The 23,793-nt window shown below is 40.4% G+C and overlaps 1 protein-coding gene across 2 annotated transcripts; it reads left to right on the top strand.

Annotated features, from left to right (window-relative positions):
• The first annotated feature begins 8,401 nt into the window (after nucleotides 1-8,401).
• Nucleotides 8,402-14,045, top strand: LOC121193711 (NAD-dependent protein deacylase sirtuin-5, mitochondrial-like). Of its 2 annotated transcripts, none has more exons than XM_041056157.1 (9): nucleotides 8,402-8,512; nucleotides 9,152-9,259; nucleotides 9,506-9,639; nucleotides 10,061-10,286; nucleotides 10,978-11,065; nucleotides 11,202-11,255; nucleotides 12,332-12,455; nucleotides 12,625-12,740; nucleotides 13,066-14,045. In XM_041056157.1, exons 2-9 carry the CDS (start codon nucleotides 9,160-9,162, stop codon nucleotides 13,139-13,141), a joined length of 918 nt encoding a protein of 305 aa, XP_040912091.1. In that variant the 5' UTR covers nucleotides 8,402-8,512; nucleotides 9,152-9,159; the 3' UTR covers nucleotides 13,142-14,045. The 2 variants fall into 2 exon arrangements, with proteins under 2 accessions (XP_040912091.1, XP_040912090.1); XM_041056156.1 differs by having other exon boundaries at nucleotides 9,152-9,280.
• Nucleotides 14,046-23,793: the final 9,748 nt, after the last annotated feature.

The following is a 23,793-nucleotide window of genomic DNA, read 5'->3' as shown; positions in this document are numbered from 1 at the left end:
GCATAAAGTCTCCTTGGTTCAATCACTTAGTTTCACGAAATGATTCTGCTTCTTCAGATCCCAGCCGTTTATCCCGTAGGCTATTAGTCTGTCTTTACTCAGGCTTACATAACTGTCTGAAAAGTGCAGGCATAATTTATCATAATATTCTGCGAAGAGCTCACACAGAACATCTCTATTTCATTTGAAGAACTTCACTCTAAAATTTTCATATGAGTTTGTGCTACGACGTAATCTCCACTCTTTATTGACTGATAGCAAAATGAAAAGGGAGACATTTGGTATGACAACACAGTAATACTGAACTATGACTGACATTTTTGTGTTCTATAAATACCAAAAGGTAATGTTTTTCAAAATAGAAGTAGCATTTGAGAATCCCTCGGAGCCTGAGGATCAACAAACACAGATTTTTTTTTTCTACCCCACTAAAATGCTAAAAATCTTGACCATGTTTAGAAGTGTAAAAGCCAAAATATGTCCTGACTTTGATCATTAGAAATAGGGTACAATTTTGAAGTACTGCTGAGTGGTGCAATGCAGCTTTGATTGAACTGAATCCCAGGTTTGCAGCAGTGTTGAAGAGATTCTGAGTCTGTAAAGTCTCTTACTCAGCAGAAATGCCCTAAAAAGCTGGTGCACTACGGGAGCTGCGCTGGTGAAGCAACAAATGCCATTCAACATATCCACTTAATGGATGCCCCCCAACTGCGAGACATTATCTGCTGAGAATATACATGTTAATTCTTATTGTAGATATCAGGAATATCCCCACCCATCCTTTAGGCAACAGACTGAATACTGCCTATGTTGTTTCATTTCCTTGTACCCAACAGAATACATTTCATGTTGCTTTTAATTCAGTAAAACCAGCATTAGAGAGTAACAGTGATTCAGGCGGAGCTCCCTCCTCCAGCATAATTGGTCCTTGGCAAAGCTGCCTTTCAGATTGCAGTGGTATCTTTACCCCTTTCTGCCCAAATGTGCTGCCACACTTACTATAAATATGACCCATAAGCACATCATCATGCAGCTTTCCACGGCTTGGGAGGCTTTTGAAAAAGGCGTTATTTCTCTGCTGGCGTGTGGCAAGCACATCACAGCCAGGAGCCTTTCCCACACTTCCAAGTGTGGCATAGAGAGAGAGAGAGTTGAAAAGAAAACAGATAGAGAGAGAGATTCTGGGAAGATGCAGCTCCCTGCAGACTCTCACTGAAGACACCTGCCTATCTTTTTCTTTAAACCATCTTGCTACTGAGGGTGGCAGGTGTTCCGGCCAGGTGACACCAATGGTTGATTGAATTTTTATGCAGCAGGAGCATCCAGTAATAGAGTCCTGGATATAGCATTGCTATTTCTGCTCTGATTTTCCTACTCATGTTTTATTCAGACCTGGGATGCTTCAGCACAAGAAGGCCTGTGTGCAACCATGTGGGGAAGATGGATGCTGATGCTTGTTTTTTTGAGATGCAGGGCTGTTAGTTCATCATGCGATGGCCTGCAATGTCAGCCATGTGCATGTGTTTGGCAGGTGGGGGGTGGGATCTATAAGAGAGACATAGATTGGGACTGATAGAGACAGAGAGGTGATACAAATCTCTTGCCACTAATTATCACCACTTTGTTAAACACTTTTACTAATAGCCTCTAGTGTTGCCACAAACAGCTAAAAACATTACAAATGCAAGAGACTCTGTGCTGGCTTGAGCCCAACTAGTTAATCTGAAATTCCCTTTCCCTTTGAAGCAAGGACTGACAAGTTCAGACTGGTGATTACAAATTCTTCTTGTTCTTGACCTTGCAGTCACCTTTAGCTGTCTTTTGAATTCCAACAGAAACTGGATAACCTGAATAGACTTCATTCAGTGAGAGTGAATGTGCAAACCATTTAAATTATCAGCAGAACAGTGAAACACAACACAAAAAAAGATCTGCATACAAGTCCTGTTGGAGAGGCTGCATCCCAGCCAGCAGCTGTGTGAAGTGTTTCTCTAACATACTATAAATCCTCAGGTGAACTAAGCTGGCACATCAAGCTCTGCAGCAGAAATTTGTCCTGTCCCACCATGCATCTGGTGTGTATTGATTGTACTCTTTCGGGCAGCAGTTCTCACTGTACATGGATTGCAACAAAAAGCAGCAAAGGGAGAGAAAAGCAGGGAGTGGTGGGTGGTGAATGAGTTGAGTTTAGCTTTTTTTAGCGTAATGTAGCTGCAGCACTGAGCCTGGTTTTGAGCATTGATTTGTGAAATAGAGAATACATGTATGTGTCCAAATGCTATGTGTTCAAGCTTACATTTCTCTGCACATTTACATGTGCGCTCACATCTAAATTTGTAGACAAAGTCTGTATGAATGTTATATATATGGATGAAGATGCAAATACACACTTGCACAAAAGCTATGGGAAGTACCTGAATTGCCTATCCCCCCACAACTGCAATGCAGCCAAGTCTGGGCTTCAGCTTTGTTTATCTGCATTCAGGCCAGGTATAATGGTGGGAACTCTAGCCATCCGCATCCACACACTTTTACATAGCACACGGCATCCAGCTGTTCAGCCCAATTAACATCTGTACAGTAGGCGTGCTGTGATTAATGCTACATATGCTGGAGCAGACCAGAGAAGACCCTGAGCCTGTGAGGACAAGCTGACCTGTGTGTCTTGGCTGCAAGGTGCATAGGAATAAATAACAGAATGACTTACTAGTGCCATTCCAATATGCTGCATGATTGATAAACATTGTATTCATGAGCCCTGCCCAGATTATGGCATGGCTAAAAGCAAATTCTATTTCCAGAAAGTCTTGAGATTTTATTAAAAGTAAACAGAGCTTATCTAGATTTCCCACCCTCATTTTACTACAATGAAAAAAGCAAAAAAGGAAAGCTAAACTCTTTTCGCTTAAAATGTTTAAATCACAATATAAATATATGAATGACTATTACATTGTAAAATTATTATTGCACCAGTCTCTTACATTATAAACTGAACTCATCTGACAAAGATGATATGGACATCCATTCATTTCACACAGCGTTAAGAACAAAGGAGTATTACCAAAAAGGAGTTGATTGGAGAGAACGAAGGGATGGAGCAACAGAGTAAAAAGGTTAACTTGATCATGTGAGCAAACATGTTATAAAACTCAAAGTGTCTGATCTCTTAAGCAGAGGGATATTAGTGGAAACTGTTAGTTCCTGTAATTGGGAGACTTTCTTTTGTGTAGCATGAGTGTGCAGACAGAAAGCAGATGGGGCTGTAGTTGAGCTGCTGAATGATGAGAAAATAAAAACAAGCAGACAACCTCTTCCAGTGAGACGGATGCTGTGTCAGCAGGCAGCACATACACAGCACACTAACAAGGGGACCGATATGCATGCACACTTGGTGCATGCAAACATGCACACATATCTCTGCCTTTTGACTAAAAACCCATAGACACAATCCTTGGGTAAACAGTAATGATTCTAGTTCCACAAACACTGTAATCTCTCAGCTGCTAGTCCAGATGACTGTGCTTCTCTGTGTGCAACTTTGTGTGTATATGTGAGGCTGAGCTGACAATGAGAAGCTTCATAACAGGCAGTAATGACTGAAATCAAACCTCTGAAGTAGGTCAACCATCCATCTACACCTCCACCCTTTAATGTTTTTTGACAGGTGACACGATCGTTGATAGCTGCACAGTAACTGATGCCATTATATCATTATATCTTTGTGACTGTGTGCAGGGACATTTAACTGTGGAGAGAATTAGATTAGTGCAGACGCTAAACAGGCCAATGCAATAAAGCAATGTTTCATCCATGCTCTCTGATTCCATTAGAGGCCCACAGGGTATTTGTCATTTGTATGCTACAGCCTTGTTTTTGCAAAAGTCAAACTTGCAGCAGAGACTGAATCCCCATAGAGGTAACTGATCCATGTGTGAGCTAATCAGCGTCAGGGAATAAAGCAAAATATCAACTGTTTAAACACAGAACAATTGAGTTGGCTGTGAACCCTTAGCTCATCTCCAATTCTTTCGCTCTGACAACCTCACCGCACATCAATACGAATTACACAACTCAGTGTCTGAGAAGCAGATGCCAGACTCGCAGCGCCTTTATTGTAACGTGACTGTGTTGGATATAAAAGTGGATTTTATGCTCTCTGTGTAGTAGCAGTTCATTGATGGAAATATGGATACAGCCATAACATTTCCAGTGGCTCTAAAATAAATTTGTCAACTCAAAAGCCATCACCTCCCCCCAGTGTCACTCTTTGCACACTTTAATATAATAATTTTTCATAAATATATGATAGACCAATATGTTGTGTGTAAAACCATTATAATGACCCCCCCCCCCAAAAAAAAAAAAAAAAAATTAAAAAAATGACAAAGAGAAAGCAAAGCTATTATCTTGCCTGGAAGTACACAGAGATAATTGCTTAGTTCTTGTTTCATGTCCTTGGCAGCCCTGGCCATTTATCATTATTAAGCACCTGGGCACACAACCATGAGACTGTTGGTTTCCTTGGCAATAAGCAAGCTAAATCCTGCTCCACTTCTTCAGGTGGAAGTGAGTCAACAGTGCTGTTGTACAAATCGCCCCCGTACCACCCTCATGCTTTGTATGAGCTCATTGTAGAGTAGGGAAACAAAAAAGGAGCACTGAGACAAACGGCAGTGTCCTGTCATTGACAACAAGCTTGTCTCCACAGGCCAAATGCTCACTGGCATGAGCAGAGATGCCTAGAACTGCAAGGGCTTATCTGAGATAAACATGCTAGGGTTTTTTTTTTTTTCAAATTTAAGATTCATTCATCCAGGAAAGCACAACTGACCACCTGTCCTTCTTTTCCAGCACTGCTTAGGTTCACATTGCACACCCGGGACTTGTCAATACAACAGCCACATTGTTTGGCACTTGAGAAGCTGCACTGGAGCAGGGGGCACTTTTCGATTTAACTGATGACCTTCTGGTAACAATCCCGCCACTGGAGTAACAATCTAAACTTGAGATGGCATAGAGTCTGCTTGTACAGAAATGATTTGCTGATTAACTGGTTCCAACTATCTCTTCATAAACTGAATATCTTTCAGATTTGTGACGGCTGGTTGGACAAATCAAACTATTTCAAGATTTTGTGGAATTGTGGACACTGTAACTACTTTATGACATTTAATAGACTAATTGAGTCACTGAATAATAATCAGCAGATTATTTTTATATACACAGATATGATTTCATAATGAAGTAATTGTTTGTTGTAGCCCCAGGGATACACAACCACACACAGACCAATGTCATTCAAAAAGCATTCCCTATAACAGAACAAGATGTTTATACCATGCACCACTGTTTGAAACTATACTTAGTTTCTGACAGGTTACTTTTCCACAGAATGATAAGCATTCTTCTAAAATAAATGCACAAACAACTCTAAAACCAACCAACAGAGCAAAACCATGGTTATCTATCACTGTAAGATGTAGGCTGAAAATGAAATACAGTAAACGTCGATATCTTCGAAAATAAATAGACTGGAAAACAAACCATCTCCCAAAACTTGCTCTACAAGCTCTATAAAATCCTGTATTGAACTGGCCAACATCCAAAGATTACAGTAGACTTTAGGCGTGGTAGTTATCCCACACATTTTGCTGAGTGGATAGATGGGTGTGACTCCAGCAAAATGCCATGCTGGGGGCTAGGGTACATCTATAAAGTTGCAGTAGCTCCTTGGACTATTCTGTCTTGTATCCTGTATTTCAGAACATTGGCATCATGGGAACAAACAGTGGTAGGACTTCTGATGTCATTCTAATCATTACACGTGGGCACACTCAAATTCTCCCAGTGACTGAGACTAAGTCGAGAAAAGCACATTTTGATTGTGATGGCTACAAACATCAGCGATTCTTTAGAGATTATTAAATGACTGGCATGACTTCCGTGAGAATCTATTTTGGGTGAAACAGACTGATACTGTAGATGCAGCGTGTAGGCTTCTCCTAATTACACTGTAGTGCAAAAGATCTGAATCCAGTGGACTCAGTCAGCATAAAATGCCAAGTCACCATGGTAACAGGGGATGCAACGCGGTTTGTAAAGGATGGAGACAATTCACCACGAGCATCAGCGCGGGTATCTATTGCAACTGTTTAAGATGCGGTGATTAAAATACACAGATAATGCTGAACAAACCGGATATCCCATCCCATTTTGTGCAGCACATCCAAAGCCAAAGCTTGGGCTACTATAGGTCACGTCGAAGCTTCTCACATTATGTAACTGCATTGAATTACAGTGGTAGCAATTACCAAACGCTGACGAAATCCAAATTCACACGTGAACATAAAGCTGTAAAAAAAAAAAACCATGATGTTTTATGCCTGAACCCCTTTTTGCGCCTGAAACGTCAAGTACCACCAGCATTAGTCCAAAGTTGCATTACATTTCACAATCCCCCCCCCCCGCGCTTTACAAGAATATCCAGTCATCCATTAATAAATTTTGGAGGGATAAATCTAACAGCGAAACTATAAGTCCACAAGAATAACGGGCTGTAGGGATATAGTGGCGATTTTTCATTCGTGTTAAACAGGAGCGTATCTTAGCCTATAATCCCCCTCTCAGTCCACCCACATGACGACATCTGGCAAAACATCAAACAGGAAGATCTGGGGGCAGCATGGATGGATGTGCGCCTACCTGTCCGCAGGTTGAAGGAGAGTCGGGCTTCAACAAGATATGGGGTATCGCTCTTGGAGCGGAGTCTCCTTATCGGTCTGCGGTCTGTGCTGCTGTCTGGAGTGGTCGCCATCAATTTGAACCAGTGTCCAGTAATGACTGCTGGCCGGCTGGGGCAGACGCAGAACCACGGCCACTCACACACTGGGAGGTAGCTATTGATGGAGGAGGAGGGAATTCACACACATACACTTACAGAGAGAGAGAGAGGGAGAGAGAGAGAGGGAGAGAGAGGGAGAGAGAGAGAGAGAGAGAGAGAGAGGCAGTGGCGGTTCTACATTGAATTACTCCCTGGGCGACACCCCCTCCGAGCGCCCCCCCCCCCAAAAAAAAAGAAAAGATATTTAACACAAACAGCCATGTTTTAACAATATTTATATTATAACAATTTCCAACTTCAACATTGCCAAAAATATTTAGAAATTAAAGTTATCAGAAATTAAATAAATATAATCTATATATATAAAAGCAAAAATATACACAATCACACATAACAACAGCAGAGAATAACAATAATATAGAAACAATATAATTTTATTACTTTAGAATAATAAAGAAAATAAAAGAATAATATACTAAAAAAATATAGAATAAATATTCTGAATAGCACAAATCCATCACACAAATGAAAACACACTAAAGGAAATCGAAGTATAACACTATTTTTAAAAAAACTAACAAACAAAACCTAAAACCTGACCACTTTCATCATTTCATCATTTGAAACTCGCTCTTTATAACACACAGCTCAGAGTGAGTTTCCCCCACAATGCCCGCTGCCCCCCATGTGATGCCGCCCCGGGCAGCTGCCCAGTTCGCCTGTGCCAAAAACTGCCAGTGGAGAGAGGCGTTGGTGGAGCATGGCATGGATACGGTGTGAGGAAAAAAAATCAAGATGGCAAAATATGGAATAAAGTGGGCTGTAACAAACAATAAAAATGAAAAATATAAAACAAATAAATGTAATTTTAAATCCATACATTACTTGTCGACAATCAAATTCAGAATATTAAATTAGGCTACATTTTTAGCTTGATTATAATTAAGTGCTGCCAGTGCTGTACAAGGTTTATGATGTTTATAGCCTAACGAATCAGAGTTAATAATGTGAACGAGTATGATCATATGATTATCAATGATTAGTAAAAATAAATAAATAAATAAAAAATTGTAAGAAAAAAAAGGCAACAAATAGCTTGAACATAGGCAAACAAATAATAATGGAGACAAATAGTTTTACTCTTAATTCAAGCGGTGAGAACGAAGAAGAAAGAAGGGACATAAAATCAAAAAGAGGAGGCAGATTTTGAGACAGATCAGTACAGTTTCTTCTTTCCTGTGACATTTTTCTTCTTATTTATCTATTTATTTATTTATTCATTCATTCATTACTGCCTTTTTCAGTTTAACTCAGATCCGATCTTTAGTGCCCAACATGAAAAAACTTAATAAACAAACCAAATAAACAAACAAAAACAGATTCTCATATATTGGTCTTGGGAGAAGCATCGAGTGCTGCTTTGTCTCTACCTTGAGGAGGAGAATGAATGAATCATCCTGAATGAATCACACTTACAACAAACAGTCTACCACCAGGCGGCTCTCTGAAGCACTTTTTTTTCTCCTAACTGCAGTTTGTGTGCATTTTTCAGAGCAGGTTTTACGACAGAGTGGTACGTTTACGGCCTCTCGTGTTAAATGCAGTCACAGGGGTAAACAAGCAAACTCGGCGTGGCTTTCTTGTTCGAAAAAGGAAATAACATCGAGTGTGGTACGTACTATAATGTTAGTAAGGCAAGTTTATTTAATTATGCACGTAAAGGTCCTGGTTTCTGCTGAAATTACTTTGAGAAAAGTTTGACCGTACGTTAGTTCCTGCTTATGTGACATCGAGCACGGCGAGATTTGGTTCTTAGCTAACTTAGCTCACGACGTTACAAACAGTGTTATGCTAACGTTGTATATTTTAGTACTTTGTAAGGAACTGTGCAACATGTCAGCTAAAGTGAGCTACTTGTACTTTAAAAATGTTCTCCCTTTGGACGTTAAGTGGCTGGTTGTTTATCTCCAACATAATCAACAGCCCATGCAGTGACTGCAAGTTCGCTGTACCTTAAGAAAACATGCAGAATTTGTACAACTCTTTGACATGCCCGGGCAGCTTGTAAAACCAGTTTTGACACATTTAGATTTGTGTATGTTCAGCCTTGTGGGGTTCGCCCAGTTGCTTTTTTGTTTTCAAATTTATTTTATACGTATTTCTTTGCTTATCAGTGATAAAAATACAGGCTATCACAGTTGTTGTTTTAGGGTATCATTGCTCTGATTGCAAACAATTGGAGTTGTGCAACAATTGATTTTCTTTTCATGTTGTCCTTTGTGTTTTTCCTCTTTTCATCTTTTGAAACAGTGGTGACAATGCTTCTTCAGAGTCGAGCTGTGTTTGCCTTTGGTCTTCGGATGTGCTCCACCCATGTGACCAAAGGACCTTTGATAGACATAGCAAGACCCAGCTCAGGTAAAATGAAGGGTACTCGAGGTATGCAGTGTATAATGTTGGTTTGCTTATTTCAGGTCAGGTCAATACAAGCTCTGTATTAAACAATGGATTAACAAACAAGTAGACTGATTGCTCAAACTAATATCTACTTGAGACTCATGCATTGTCTCATAGTAATAGTTATGTCACAGAAAGTCCTTTTTAAAATGTCAATACACTTATAAAGCACTTGATTATTGGTTGCTTTTCCTTTTATTTTCCCAGATTTGTCTGAATTTCGCACGGTCTTTTCCAAAGCCAAGCACATAGTTATCATCACAGGTGCAGGTGTGAGTGCAGAGAGTGGAGTACCGACCTTCAGGGGAGAAAATGAGAAGTGGAGGAAGTGGCAGTCCCAGGTAATTTATATACAAAAAAGCAACACACAGGCATACTTGTATGTGACTATATTATTTATTTATTTTTTGTTTTTTTTATTTAGGTCAAAGTCTTGTGTTTGGTCTGATTTCCAGCTGCGGTTCAGAGTTGTTGCTGTGGAGTGGGTGTATTTTATGTTTACATCACAGCTCAGTGGATTTATCTCAGCAGCAACAACCGCAAGAGAAATGGTGTTTGTTACATAATCTGAATTCATGTCGTGGGCTGCAGCAGGATTTACCTTTAGGAAAGATTCAAGAGTTTTACTTAATTCAAAAAATATAATCTCCTTTCTTAATTGAGGTGCTTAAACTTCTTGCCTCTGAAAATGAGACTTTTGATTGTTATGTTCTTAGAATTTGAGCTTTGACCTCAAACATTCATATGTCGATGCATCTTCAGGACCTGGCTACTCCAGAGGCCTTCTCTCGCACCCCTTCTCGGGTTTGGGAGTTCTACCATTACAGGAGGGAGCTGGCATTGAACAAGAAGCCCAGTGCTGCCCATCTGGCTATAGCAGAGTGTGAGGCCCGGCTGAGGAAGCAGGGACGTTCCGTGGTTGTCATCACCCAGTGCACAGATGACCTTCACCGCCAGGCTGGGTCCAAACACGTACTCAAGATTCATGGTATGAGGCAGACTTGGCCCAAATCTAAAAACTACAATGTGTCAGATTGAAATTGTGAAACTTCAATCTGACACATTGTAGTTTTTAGATACTTTTTTTTTTTTTTTAAGTTTTGAATTAGAAAAAATCCAGAGGATTCTCTACAATGTTTGATAAAATGTAAGTAAGCAAGTAAGTGAAATCCTGAAGTTGCTTCTCAGTGCTTCCTGGAAACTATGACAGCATCATAATATGAACATGGTGAGCGGAAACATTTTGTGATTCATAGTTTTTGGTCTCTCAGACAAACATCCCATGAGCCCACAAAATCACTAATTTAAGGTCAGTGGACTAACTGAAAAAAGTGTCCTGTGATGACATCAGTTCAAGTGTTGATTCAAGTGTTTTATTCTTAAACAGACAGTTTTGTCTGGCTTTTCTGTTTCTTAACTGTTGGATTAAGGCTGGATTAAGGCATCTGTACATAGTTCTTTCTATGTTGATGTGAACCCACTGAATTGAAAGCAGGGTCCTGGCACCTTATTGTAGTCTCCATTATTTTATTTCAGTTTGAATAAAATGTGTAACTGTCCCAGTACTTACAGTCTGGAGTGTACGTAAAAGTCAGGACCGTCATTGAAGGGGGAGACATTTTCTGTGACTCTAGTGGGCCTAAATGAAAACCAGCTGTGTTTTCTGTGCATGACTGCAGGCAGCCTGATGGAGACACGCTGTGTGAGTTGTGGACATGTGACCGTGAACAAGCATAGCCCCATTTGTGCTGCCCTAAAGGACAAAGGGTAAGAGCCAGCACCTCTGGAGTATACACACACACTGATAAACATGCAGGATTTGTAGCCTGATCTCTTCAGGTTGACCCCTGTTTGGATGAAGTGCTATTTAGCCCACTGTGTTTTTTTTTCTGTGGATGCACAGTTCACCTGACCCAGATGTTGCTGATGCCCAGATTCCAGTGGATAAACTGCCAAGGTGGGATTAATGTCGCTTTATATTAATAACGTTGAGGGTCAGACTTGCTAAGCTTTCTGTGTTGCTCCTCAGATGCAAACTGTGCCTGAATTTTTCCTTTATTAAACAGGCGCACTGGCCTGAAAACACAGTTTATGTGCCCTCTTAAATGTGTTCTACATGTCAGCACTGTCTCTCTCTCTCTCTCTCTCTCTCTCTCTCTTCTCTCTTTTTTGTGTGCAGGTTTTACATAGACGATTCTCTGTTTATAAAGGGCAGATGTAGTTATGTTAAAAAGGAAGATAGTGGTGGGAAAGAACAACATGAATCTCATTAAATGCTAACTCAGTACTTAAACTGTGGAATCTCTGTATGCTACCGGCTGCACTCTTTAGACTCTTAAGACTATTTTGAGTGCAGTTACTTTGATGTTCTTGTGAGACATTAGTTGTACTAACCACCATCCCCACCCTCCACCTGCTCTGCTTTGAGCTTCTGTTGGACCTGCTGCTCCTTCCTGATCAGTTCTGTCCCAGCTCTCCCTCACCACCTGTTGCACTGGCTTATATATAAGTTGTTAAAAGCAATGCTGCAAATCTTAAGTCACCCTGGTTCTTTTTCATTCCTTGTTTGAAGTTCATTTTAGTGACTGTTGCATTCGGGATATGAAATGTAGCATCCACGTATGGTAATTTCTTTCTGAGCTTAATAATATCAGACAAATCCCACCATTGAACTGTGCCAGGAGGAACATGGCGTTCCTCCCTGGATTTGAGTCTCATGTTAAAATCAATAGTGAAGTCATGGCTTCCACTTGGGGGCAGTGGTGTGCTATGAATATTTAAAATTTCCTCTCAGACTTTTTGCTAGCAAGCATTCCTATAAAAAAAAAAAAGAGTTGCACATTGAGGAATTGAGTTTAAATTGAAATGCACATATTGTCAACAGCAACACTGAGAGTGCATGCAAGGAACACATATACCTTATACCCTATACACAAATACTTATAACTTTGAACTATAAAGAGCAATAGAAAAGTGCTTTTTATGGTAAACACAATTAATTATGTAAGGACTGTTTGGTGCTGCTGTATCAAGGTGTGAAGACAGTGACTGCCATGGACTGCTAAGGCCCAACGTGGTGTTTTTTGGAGAAACTCTGGACTCCCATATCCTGACCAAAGTGGAAAAAGAGATGGAAATCTGTGACCTCTGTCTGGTGGTGAGTTATCATCATTTTTGCATACATACATGTCACATTCTCCTCTTGTGTAATATTATTATATAACACAATATTTGTTCAGAATCTCTCAAGGACTGGAACTGAAATGCAACACTGTACTTTAGATTTCACGTTGACGCTGGTGTCATTGTGTGTGCTTTACCTATAGGTGGGAACGTCTTCAATTGTTTACCCAGCAGCCATGTTTGGCCCCCGGGTTGCATCCAGAGGCGTCCCAGTGGCAGAGTTCAACACACAAACAACACCAAAAACTGAATACTTCACGTAAGTCAGCCAAGAAACTGCATGCATGTTGAAAAAATTAAAATATTATTAAATAATAAGTGAAACCAGAGCAGTGGATAATAATGCATGTGTGTATTGATATTTAATGCCATCCACTGGCATCATGGGCAATACCCTGGCCCCTTCACAATATTTGTCAACCTTGAAACAGTTGCCCACTCAAAAACTCCAACGCAAGGGGTGTTAACCTTGTAAACCTTGAATCAGTCGCCCAATCAAACTCAAAGAGTGACCTTGTACCCGTTAACCTAAAATTCTGACCTTCAGTGTCTCCTTGTTTTTCTGTGTGTGTCATGTGGCACAGGTACCATTTCCAGGGTCCATGTGGAACTACACTGCCTCCAGCCTTGGCACGACATGAGTCAGAGGCTATTTACTGACTTTATAGACAGCAGTCGGTGGCTTGTTCTATAGTCTAATGCAATCCAAAGCTGTGGGGTTTCGCAGTATTTTTTCCATATCTTTGCCTTAAAATCAGTTTAGCTGTTAATGCTCGGTAGAGGGAGAGCTGTAAATAATTTAGCATTTCGCTAGACTTCAAGATGGATCTTTTAATACTTGAATATAGAGCTCACTATACTGGAAATGAGATTTTGAATGTTTTACATATTTGCTGCTTAGAGTTAAGCAGGAACTATGCAGCTCGATATAAGAAAGGGAATGCACTATGTATGTAAATCTTTGCATAGGAAAACATTTCCTCAGTCCTCAGAGATCGCTGTTCTTCTTTACATATTAGATGCTGGGGTGGGATTGTTATATTTTAGATATACTGCGCTCTAAAATGTTTCTGTAGAACAGAACAACATATTACTCCTTGTGCCAATGGACCACCAAATGAACAGATGTACAGACCATAACATAATCTTGTGCCTTTCAGAACTGTTTACACAACCTTGACCAAATGCTCAGTTTGTTTTCGACCAAGGACAGAAAAGGTGGAGAGAGGGAAAATGTCTTTTCAACCCTATCTTGAATCAGCATTATTTCATTCTCATGCTCTTAGACTGTTTTGTATGAGGAAAGTTACATGTCATGGATTATTCATGACACACTTGATACATTTTTACACATTTTCAGTGTTTGTTTTCAAAGAAATATATGTGTTCAATTACTGTAGATGGAAATTGTCTAAAAAATGAAATCAACCATATAATATTTAACATGATCTGTTTTTTTTAACAACTTTTTGCCCATAAGCATCACGCACAATTTCTTATGATGTATTCTCTTAGAACTGCCAATGCAATGAAACAGAACATAATAATTAAAACACTACATGTACGTTTGTTCTTTTTGTGTCATTGTCCGCAGCGGAAAAAAGCGTCAATGGCTTTTTTTTTTTTCTTTTTTTTTTTTTGGAGATACAGTGGAGTGGACTGTATTGCATGTACCCAAAATGAACAGTAGATGCCAGCATGTAGCTTTCTATCCCAGATGTAGCCTTTACTGTAAGATATACTGTAACTGGGGATATACTCTGAGAGGGACACAGGAAACAACCTCGTATCCACTCAGATTATGGAGGAGGAGTAATACCATCAGTGAACTCAGAGTTGTCACAGTTGAGCCGAGCAGAGTAAACAGTTTAAGGCTCAGTCATAATGCCACTGAAATGGAAACAGTTTGAGGTGGAGAGGTGGTTAACAAATCAGCTGGGCCAAGGTGGTCTCTCTTGGCCCAGCTGATATGTTAACAGGGATCTTGAGAAATCTTGTGTGTATTAACCACTGTTATTTCTGTGTTTATGTTGTTTTTTAGTTTTTGATGATTGCTTGAACAGAAAAATACCTTTCATGGCTGGAGTGTTATTTATTCTATTCTCGTTTTATTTTTTAGGTTGAGTTCTAATGCAATGTTTCCTAGCTTTTTTGGCTTACGACTACATAAACTGAAGCAAAGTCAACATTGCTTTACGTGTTTACCAGCTGTGACTATGCAAAGAGGGACTTGTTTTTTGCAGTCCTACAGAATTTATCCAATGATTAACAGGGAAAATGGCAAAGATTATAAGAGTCTTAAAATGTTTTGATGCAGAAATATGTTTTTGTTTCCTTTCCTCTCCTGTTAATCATCCTATGGCCTCTCAGACTTGCCCCAGTTTTAAGAAACACTGGCCAAGTGCATCCTAGAGGCACAAGCTCCAACTCCTTAAAGGTGTTTATCTTCATTGATTGACTGGGCTAACATGGTTAAGTCATTCAGTGGAAATGAGAGAGACAGAGGGCCAGGAGTCATACAAATTAGCTGGGGAAGGTTATGTTCATTAGACACTGTTATGATAATGCAATGATAGTCATAAAGGAGTTATCTCGAGAGAGCTTACCCATGTGAGAGAGGCACACACATACACACAGACACACAGGTCCATAATTCATCTTCGGTGTCTCAAGGGAGTCGCTTGGGGTTAGTTCATTTCATGCCCACTGTAGTTTCATCACTCCCATTATAATTTTTTTAGTCCATACAGTATAGCAAGACCACACAACAAAACCAGGGACACACTGCAGTTGGTCCATGTTTGGTGAAACAGCACATGTGCTGGGAAAGTACTTTCCTCTCAAGGGTTATTTGGTCTCCACTGTGGCGCCTCACCATTTGCGTTCTTTGCTCTGCAATTAGCATCCAAATCAAATCCTTCTGTCTCCCATAAAGTATCTCCACCTGTTAATGTATATCATCATCATTGCCGTGATTAGATTTCCTCATTTCCTCTTCTATTACCGCTGCCTCCCTTCAAGGAGAGGTAAGGCCAAGTCTCACTTGTCATCAGGAGAAAAAGTACATGGAGGGGCACTTAAGAGAAATCTTTGCCGTCTGATACAGTCATTTCTGCAGCTGATGTGAACAAGGCTGCCAACTCCACTCCTGCAGCTCATTCATGGATGTAGTAGGGTGGGATGAAAATAGTGAAAGTGGAAAGGTCCTTGTCTGACCCAAAAGCCTTTGGGTTAATAGAGTCATCATCACTGGTAGCAGCTCTACAAATATCGCTCTCTCGTCTCTTTGAATGAGGAGGTAGATTGACCGGGTGTTTGTGTGTGAGTGTGTAGGCATATATTGGTTTTGGTGTGAGTGTCTGTGTGTGAGAGACTGACTCTGAGTTATTTTGTTGGAGTCTCTGTGTTTGGGAAAAGTCAGAGAGTGGTCTTTTATTGCCAGCTGGATAAGTGTGCATTTGTGTGACTGTGTGTACGTGTACTTGCACCAGGGGGAAGAATCTGTCTCTCTGTGAAGTGTGTGTGCATGTGTGTGCCCCTGTGTGTTTGTGTGTGTTTGTGTTGTATGTGTATTGGTGTGATTTTCCTTTCTGTATGCAGACTGGCAGAAGTGTCAGACCAAACCAGGTCAGGCTGAGTGAGGAGCCGTGAACATTACACAGATACACATACTGTAGCTTTACAGTTACACAGAGCTTGTTTAGCATGTCTGTTTGGCATGGCTCATTCTGTCATGTCAGGAGTACAGTATCTCTATTTCAAAATGGCCAAATTAAAAAAAAAAAATTAAGTATCTACTGTTTGAAAAAGTGTCACAATATTAACTAGAGCAAGTTTGAAAGAAATATCTACATTTTAAAGTGTAGATAACACATGGCATAAAAAGCTAAAGGGACTCATTACATTGCTGCCAGATGATGAGAAGACGGCTGCTCTAGATTGGATTAGATTTAGATTAGATTAGATTATTAGATTCAATTGTGTTGTCGTTACACAAAGTACAGGTATTGAGAAAACAAAATGCAGTTAGGCATCTAACCAGAATGGCACAATAGGGCTAGAAAACATCCTATAGTTTTTTTTTTTCATTGGTCAGTCAGTTAAGATACTGTTTCCAAACGAAGCAAAGGGAAGAATTATCTGATTGTTTGGACGTGTTGGACGTGATCAGTGACTGGTGCTTGCATAAGTAAACTGTATTCTTTCAGAACAAATTTGGGTTCAGAGTCAGCCCTGGTTGACTCAACTGATCAGGTTCAATATGAACAATGGACCTTAAGAAGGCATTCGACACAATAAATCATTCAGTGTAATGTAATAAACTGGAGGATTTTTGGTTTGATAATTAGTTCATGCCTAAGTAACCATAATAACAAGGCCCTTACTCTTCCTAATACATGTGAATGGTTTGAATCATGCAGTTTATTCGTCAGCTTTTTCTGCAGTCAGATGATCTGGCTTTGTTACTGAGCTTGAAATATGTCTTTGACATGGACAACACAGCCAACACACACACAGTCATTGCAACCAACACATACTAATCTCCTCACGGTCCCCTCTTCCTAACCTTTCCCTGAACTCTGTGTTTAACTTGGAACTTGGCTGTGACGATGAAGGTTTACAGTTAATCCCTCATTTGCCATGAGAACCTCTGTGGCAACATCACTTATCACCCTCCCCACACCAATCTTAGAAAGACCCACCTGTCCCTACCCCACAATACATTTCTGTTGCTTTATCTTTGCTCTTCTGTGGTGATGAAAGCTTGATATTCTCACAATGGGATGAGCAACAAACAAGATGTGAGGAAAAGCCAGTTTCATATACTGAGGTGTCTATCCACAACCTACAGAACATCCCCGATTTATGCTGATCCTGGTGCTTCCAGGTAGTCTGATTGGAAGGGACTTGTTGTTTGAGAAAGGCTGAGATAGGGGCTCAGGTGCAAGCTAATCTGCTCTAACCCTGCACTAATTAGGATCAAGGCTAGCTGCCACTTTCTCGTGGTTATTGATCACCGGCCCCACCTCGCTCAAAGAAGTATTTTTGCTCCTATGAGAACAACAGCACAAGGCTCACACAAGGGGAAGCTCTCCCCTCCTTGCCTGCTGAATCTTGTTTGTGTCTTTGAAATTCAATATCCAGTTCCTATTCAACATCAGGCATTTCCAAGTGTTGTTGAGTCTCATCTGTTAAGCCTCCAATCAGCTTGCTCTGTTTTCGTCTGTTTCCTAGATCGGTACTCTTTAACCGACCTCATCTGACCCACTCAATATTCATTGTCTAGGATGTCTATTGACCAGCATCACAGGTATTTCTATCTGCCTCTAGCTCTCACTATCTCTGATTTCTACCACCATTACTTTCTCACTTTAACCTAAAATCGGCTTTGCTATGACAAACACTGTTTCCTAAGCTATATAATTTCTTGATAGTTGCTATTAGCCCTCCAAGAAGAGCTTTATGGATATATTTTGCATTTTTGTTGTCTATATTTACATTTTAATTGATCATTTAGGTTAAATAGTTGCTTTTGTAAGGACATGTAAATTACAGTTGAGTTTGTTAGTGAAACATTTGTTAGAGAACATAAGTCTTGCATTCATTGATTCTTTTGGGCTCTTGCACACAGTACAACAAGTAAAAGCAACCCTGACATCACTTTACAAGGGTGATATGGTCAACATGTCATCAAACAGTTGCCCATATACACTTCAAGCAGGTATAAAGTGACATTAGCATTAATTTGGAACTGTGTTTCTAGCCACTTGATGAATGTAAGTCACATTGAGTGAGAAAAATTTGACTTTGCATGCTTACGCTGCATACTTGTACACACACACATTTTTCCTGTGTAATGAAGTATTACCATTAGTTTGTACTCTAAATTGTTAGCCTTCTGTTTGTCAGGCTGCTGGTGCTTCTTGCCCCTGTAGGATTTTAAAGAGATGCTACTGTCTTCCCAGATGTCATCAAATATTTTGGCCCAAGCTGTAATAAATGATAATTTAGTTTAAATCTGGATTTAATAATACTTACCACTCTTCAGCCAGGTTTCATGTTCTAGTGGAGCTAATTTCAGTGCCTACATAGTTGTAGTTACTGCAGTGTTTTGCATTATCACATATGTAAGTGAACAGATTTTTTTGGAGACCTCTCTCTCCCTCTCTGTCTCCCTCTCTGTTTGTCTCTCTTTCTGTCTGTCTCTCTCAGCTACCTCATGTGCAGCGCACTGAGCACTTTAAGCACTCAAATTCAGTGGAGCACGTGATACTTTGGAAGACAGCCATTGTGGGAGGGGACAAGGCACATGTACTGGACTCAAACACACAGACACAGATACACACTCACACATTGCCTCTCCCAGATTACTTGAACTATCAGAAGCTCTAAGAGGATTTCACCATGGGAGGGTGCTGCACTTGAATCTCATGCACCTGATGGCTATTGATCCACCCTAAGCTTGCACACAGACACACATGCAAGACAGGCACAGTTGTTACTTTTTGTCATTGTAAACAAGCTTGTGACCTTGCTTTTTTTGTTTTTCAGTGTTCAGTGTTGGTTCTAGTTGGTTCTAGGAAGTTCTAGTCTGTGAACAGTAGTCTGCTCCTTTGGATTCAGGAGCTACAGCACATACAGTGCAAATAGCATAGCTCCAATCCGTGTAAGTGACAAGAGTGAGCTGTTGGACAGGAGGCATCCAAACAGTAATCCACACCTGTCACTTTCTTTACACAATCCCCTTTCCATCATAGCATGCAATTGAAATAAATGTGTCCTTAAACAGTATACTCTAGCTGTTGGGTTTATTAGCAATGCTAATGAGAGTGGAAGATTCGAAGGGTGGTGTTGTCTTTAATGGAGGAGACACTGAACAAGTGTGTTAATTGTATTATTTCACTATTATGCAAGTTTCCCCTTGTTCAGTAACCTTGGACATTTTATTAATATATTCTGGTTGTACAAAATTGGTTCATTTGCATTTATTTCTGAAGATATTCTGAATTATGTACTTGAAATTCAGGGGTGCCAATAATTTTGAGCAGGACTGCATGTAGGCTGATAAGCAAAAGGCCGCAATCAGCAAGCTGGCATGTGAGAAAACAGGATAATATCCCTTATACTGTTTAAGGAAAAGAAGAGACTGACTAGGTTGTTATAACAGAAGCTCTCTAGAGAGGACACTGAAAGCAGCAACAACTGGCTGATAACATGCGTTAACGTGCCATCAATTTTCTACCTGAGAATGAGTCTGACAAATACTCGTTGTCTCTCAACTAACAAACTTGTCAACTGTTGGACCAAGATTTAGTTTTCTACAGTTTTTAGAACAACAGATGAATTACATTTGAACCATGGATTCATAGCTATTTATCTGTTGTAACCATACAGTCGATGTGTTTTGGAGAGGGGACCAATCATTCTCTGTGCTGAATGAAGGATAAGCTTGTGGATTTTTTTTTTCTCCTGAGTCCAGTTTTGATTTGGTAATTATGTGTGCATTATGTTTTCAGCCCTGACAAATGGGGTTCTGCAGGTTCCTGCTCAAGGCTGGATTTGGACTCATTTCTTTTAAGTTTATGAGAAAAATAGCTGACTTGTGGCCACATTTGATTTATGCTTTCTATTCTACTTCATAAGTAAAGGAAAAGAAACAGATTTATCACCGTGTTATGAAAGTAATATAACAAAATATCATGCATATTCTCAAAGAGTTCTCCATCTTTTGCAGCTGGTATGTTTTTTTTGTCCTTCCAAGAGGTAGCCGTTCCTCTGAGGGAAGCAGGAGCCACACACCTGACTGACAATCATGAGAAAAGGTGTGTTTTTTTTTCCTTAGCACATTTTAATTAAAGCTGACATTAGCTAATTCACAACATGCATTGCAAGTCTCTCTTGGGTCTCTCTTGGCTGTTTCATTTGCTGGTGTTGAGCAATGCTTTTAACCACATCTGGACACTGGTGGGACTCTCCGGATGGTGGGCTATCATTACAGATGATCACTTGATGACAGCAAATGTAAAGCACTATTTAGATGGAGGAAGCAGCTCTGAACATTCTTTTTGATTTGCTCTTTTTTTTTCTTTTTCATTCATTTGCTTTTTATCCTCATGTCCCCCTCTTGGACCAAACCACTGGTGTGTGAGCCAGCTGTTTCCAGATTCAGAAATATCCTGCTGGTTGGAGAATTAAAGGCTGTGGAAATCTTTTTGAAGCATTTTTTTGAGAGGGAAAACAGAGTGACATTTCTCACTGCTCTGTTTACACGAGAAGGCAAATGTGAGACATGCACCAAAGGCTCTATTTGAAACAAATTTGGTTGCTAAGATCCCCTATATGCTCTAGATGAGCTGTTGGAAAGATGCTATACAACTGACGTTGTGGAGACATTTTTAATTGCTTCAGAGAGCTTGGGCTTTTGAGTCATCAAGCTGATATTCAAATAACAGTTTTACAATGTAAGTATATGAGATACATAATCAGCTGTTTTACATCATTTCAGATGCTCAGCTGTTTCATGTCTTTCCATCTGAGAGGTTTTTTTGTGTGATGAAAGATCAAGAGACAGAAATAGAAAGACAGACACAGAGGAAGTGAAGATGATTTTTTAGTAGAGAGGCACGCAGCAGGAAGCAGGCTGCTGTCTCCTTGTCCAATGCCCTTGGAGTGCCGCTTTGTGGTGCGAACTCCCATAAGACCTCTCTTTGTTCTCCGAAGATGAGGGCTGGCAGAGTGTGACCGTGCACTTACACCTGAAGCCATCAAAAGCAGAGGGAATAACACTTTTATACCATACGATGCCTCTGCTCTTATCCCCCAGTGTTCCCAGGCCACAAACAGGCCAAGAGGTCCTGGTGGAAAGGCTGCACAGCTTCACACAAAATGCAAAGAAACCAGCTGACAGTCAACAGCAGTCCTAAAAAATATAAATAAATAAAAAGTACAAATCTGCATGTGCAGATACATAAATGGCATTTTGAATGTCAGATTTTCATCTTGTTTGAATGCACAGTTTGACATTTGCATCAAAGGAATGCGAGATGTCTGAGATGTCTTACAAAACTGAAAACCACAGCGCTAATTATTGAGATTAATTTAGGAGCTGTTACACAAGAAATATTGAAATATTGATTAAGGCGACGACAGAAAATCAATGCCAGATTAATTACACCCTGGACTGTAAATGACAACACTGTTTTGCTTCATTTCCATATCACCTTTGTGAGAGCCTTGCTGCACTATCTCTGTCAATGACAAGCAAACTACAATAACACATCGTTTGTGTGTCAGCTAATAAAATCCAGTGATAAGTGACAAGAGTTAAAAAAATATCTTGTAGATAAGACAGAAAACCAGCCTAAAAGCAATGTGTCCTATATCCTGTGTCCCACATCTTTCTCTCAGAGGAGCAGGGATAGATAACATAGAGGAGTGAGACTGGCAGGCAGACGAGAGGGAAAGGTAAGGGCCACTGCTGTGGACACATAGAGCAACAGAGCTGTATCCTGACAAATCATTTAGTGTGACAGCAAGCAAGTGATGATCAATTAATAGATTTTTTTTCTGTTAAACTCCACCTCCACTCAAATGCCTTTGATTATTCTTACTTCACTTGGATGTTTGAGCTTCACTGTGCAGACTGATGTATGTGCAGAGTCTGACACTGGATGATGTTTTTTAAATTAATTTTCTCTGTGCTCACCTTTAATCTGAGTGTGTATGAGAATGATTTTGTGACATTGCAACTGGTCTGGAAGTCAATTGTGGTCCAACATGCAACTTAAACAAGTGCAATGTGGAAACTTGTTTAGATTTAGGATTTTTCAGTGAAGGAAAAGGAGTAGATGTAATTTCAATGATTTTTAGGTAGTATAACTTTTTTATTTTCTGGAAAAAAATATATGAGACACAGAGACCAGAGTTTGTTTGGTGCTACATTTTTGTTTGATAATTGTATTTGAGCTATTTGTACTCAGAGAAACTATTTATGATTAATATCTTGCATGTTCACATGTACCCCCCCACCCCCCATGAAACACTTCCTTCTCTGCTTCTCCGCCGACAGGCTGATCTTTTACAAAGCACTGCTTCTTTTTTGTTGTCTCAGAATTTGGTAGAGTGCCAGATACTTTACATCCCTTACTATTTTCACTACACCCCATCTATTTCTCTGTCTTTGTTTACCTGTCACACTCTATAGCAGAGTTAAATCAGTGAAAGCTAGAATACTAACAGCTGAGAGAGAGAGAGAGAAAAGGAGAGAGGGAGCCAGGGAGGGAAACAGAAGGCATGTGAGTGTCCTGGTAGCATGGCAGAGTGCTGGACTTTGGCATGGGCCATCCATCTGTCACTTTCTTACACCCTCCCTGGCACTGACGGGTCATGGCAACGGCAGCCTGTGACGGATGACTAATCTTCCCCTGGTAATGAATGAGACACCACCCTCTGAATGCCAAGAGGGTGCTGATGGTAAGGGTGGCTGCCTCATTGGCAACATAGAAATCATATGATGAATGGTATGCAAGCATGCTATTCCATGTCTGTGCCAGCCAAAGAGGCTATGTAGCTGCCAGATTAGAAGAATCTCTAGTGAGAATTTCATGAATCACGGTCTGACAAACACTGCTGTGCAGCACATCTATTAATTTCGCCTCTTTCCCTCTCCTCCTCTGTGTTAATACACTTGTGTGAGAGAAAGGGACAGGAAAAGGAAGGGCATAAATGAATCACTATTTGTAAAAAATTAGATTGCGCAGGGTGTAATGATGGAAACATGTCATGTGTAGGTGGAAAAGAAGGGGACATTGCTATAATGGATGATGCACGCACTGTCCTGTTAGATTGGTGAGGGACGCTCTGCAGCCGCACCAGTCAAATCGTCTTGACTGTGTGTTGAGTAGCTGAGACCTGTCTTATCTTCACCTCATAATGCGCAGGCGTGATCCTATCTGAGCCCAGCAAAAAGCTGTTACCATCTGAACTAGACGTCGTGTGCGCTGCTCTTCATGTGGCGCTCAAGCGAATGCTAAATATTTTTATTTTATTTATTTATTTTGATAAATATATTTTACAGATCGTGTGCAAAGCAAGCTAGGACATGAATGTTTCATTGGTGGCTGATCTCGCCGAACAACACAATCCAACCTGTGGATAGTGTGGAGCGCGTCTGTGGCCACCGGCCAGTCTCCGCTATCTGGGACGCTCTGCCTCCAGCCTGCTGTGCGCGTCTTTTACCCGTTGGCTCCGGTCTGTGTCGGCGTGGGATCCGGTGTTCCGTTCAACCTAAGCTGTGAGCAGGTATTCAGTTT

This window comes from Toxotes jaculatrix, chromosome 14 (genome assembly GCF_017976425.1).
Source record: "Toxotes jaculatrix isolate fToxJac2 chromosome 14, fToxJac2.pri, whole genome shotgun sequence".
NCBI classification, from domain to species: Eukaryota; Metazoa; Chordata; class Actinopteri; family Toxotidae; genus Toxotes; species Toxotes jaculatrix.
This window is presented reverse-complemented; position numbering and strand designations above follow the sequence as displayed.

Excerpts from the sequence above, each read along its gene's own strand:
- LOC121193711 (XM_041056156.1), top strand. The coding sequence starts at position 9,160 with ATGCTTCTTCAGAGTCGAGCTGTGTTTGCCTTTGGTCTTCGGATGTGC. Across the intron at positions 9,640-10,060 it reads GGAGGAAGTGGCAGTCCCAG|GACCTGGCTACTCCAGAGGC; the intron begins GTAATTTATATA and ends ATGCATCTTCAG. Across the intron at positions 12,456-12,624 it reads TCTGTGACCTCTGTCTGGTG|GTGGGAACGTCTTCAATTGT; the intron begins GTGAGTTATCAT and ends CTTTACCTATAG.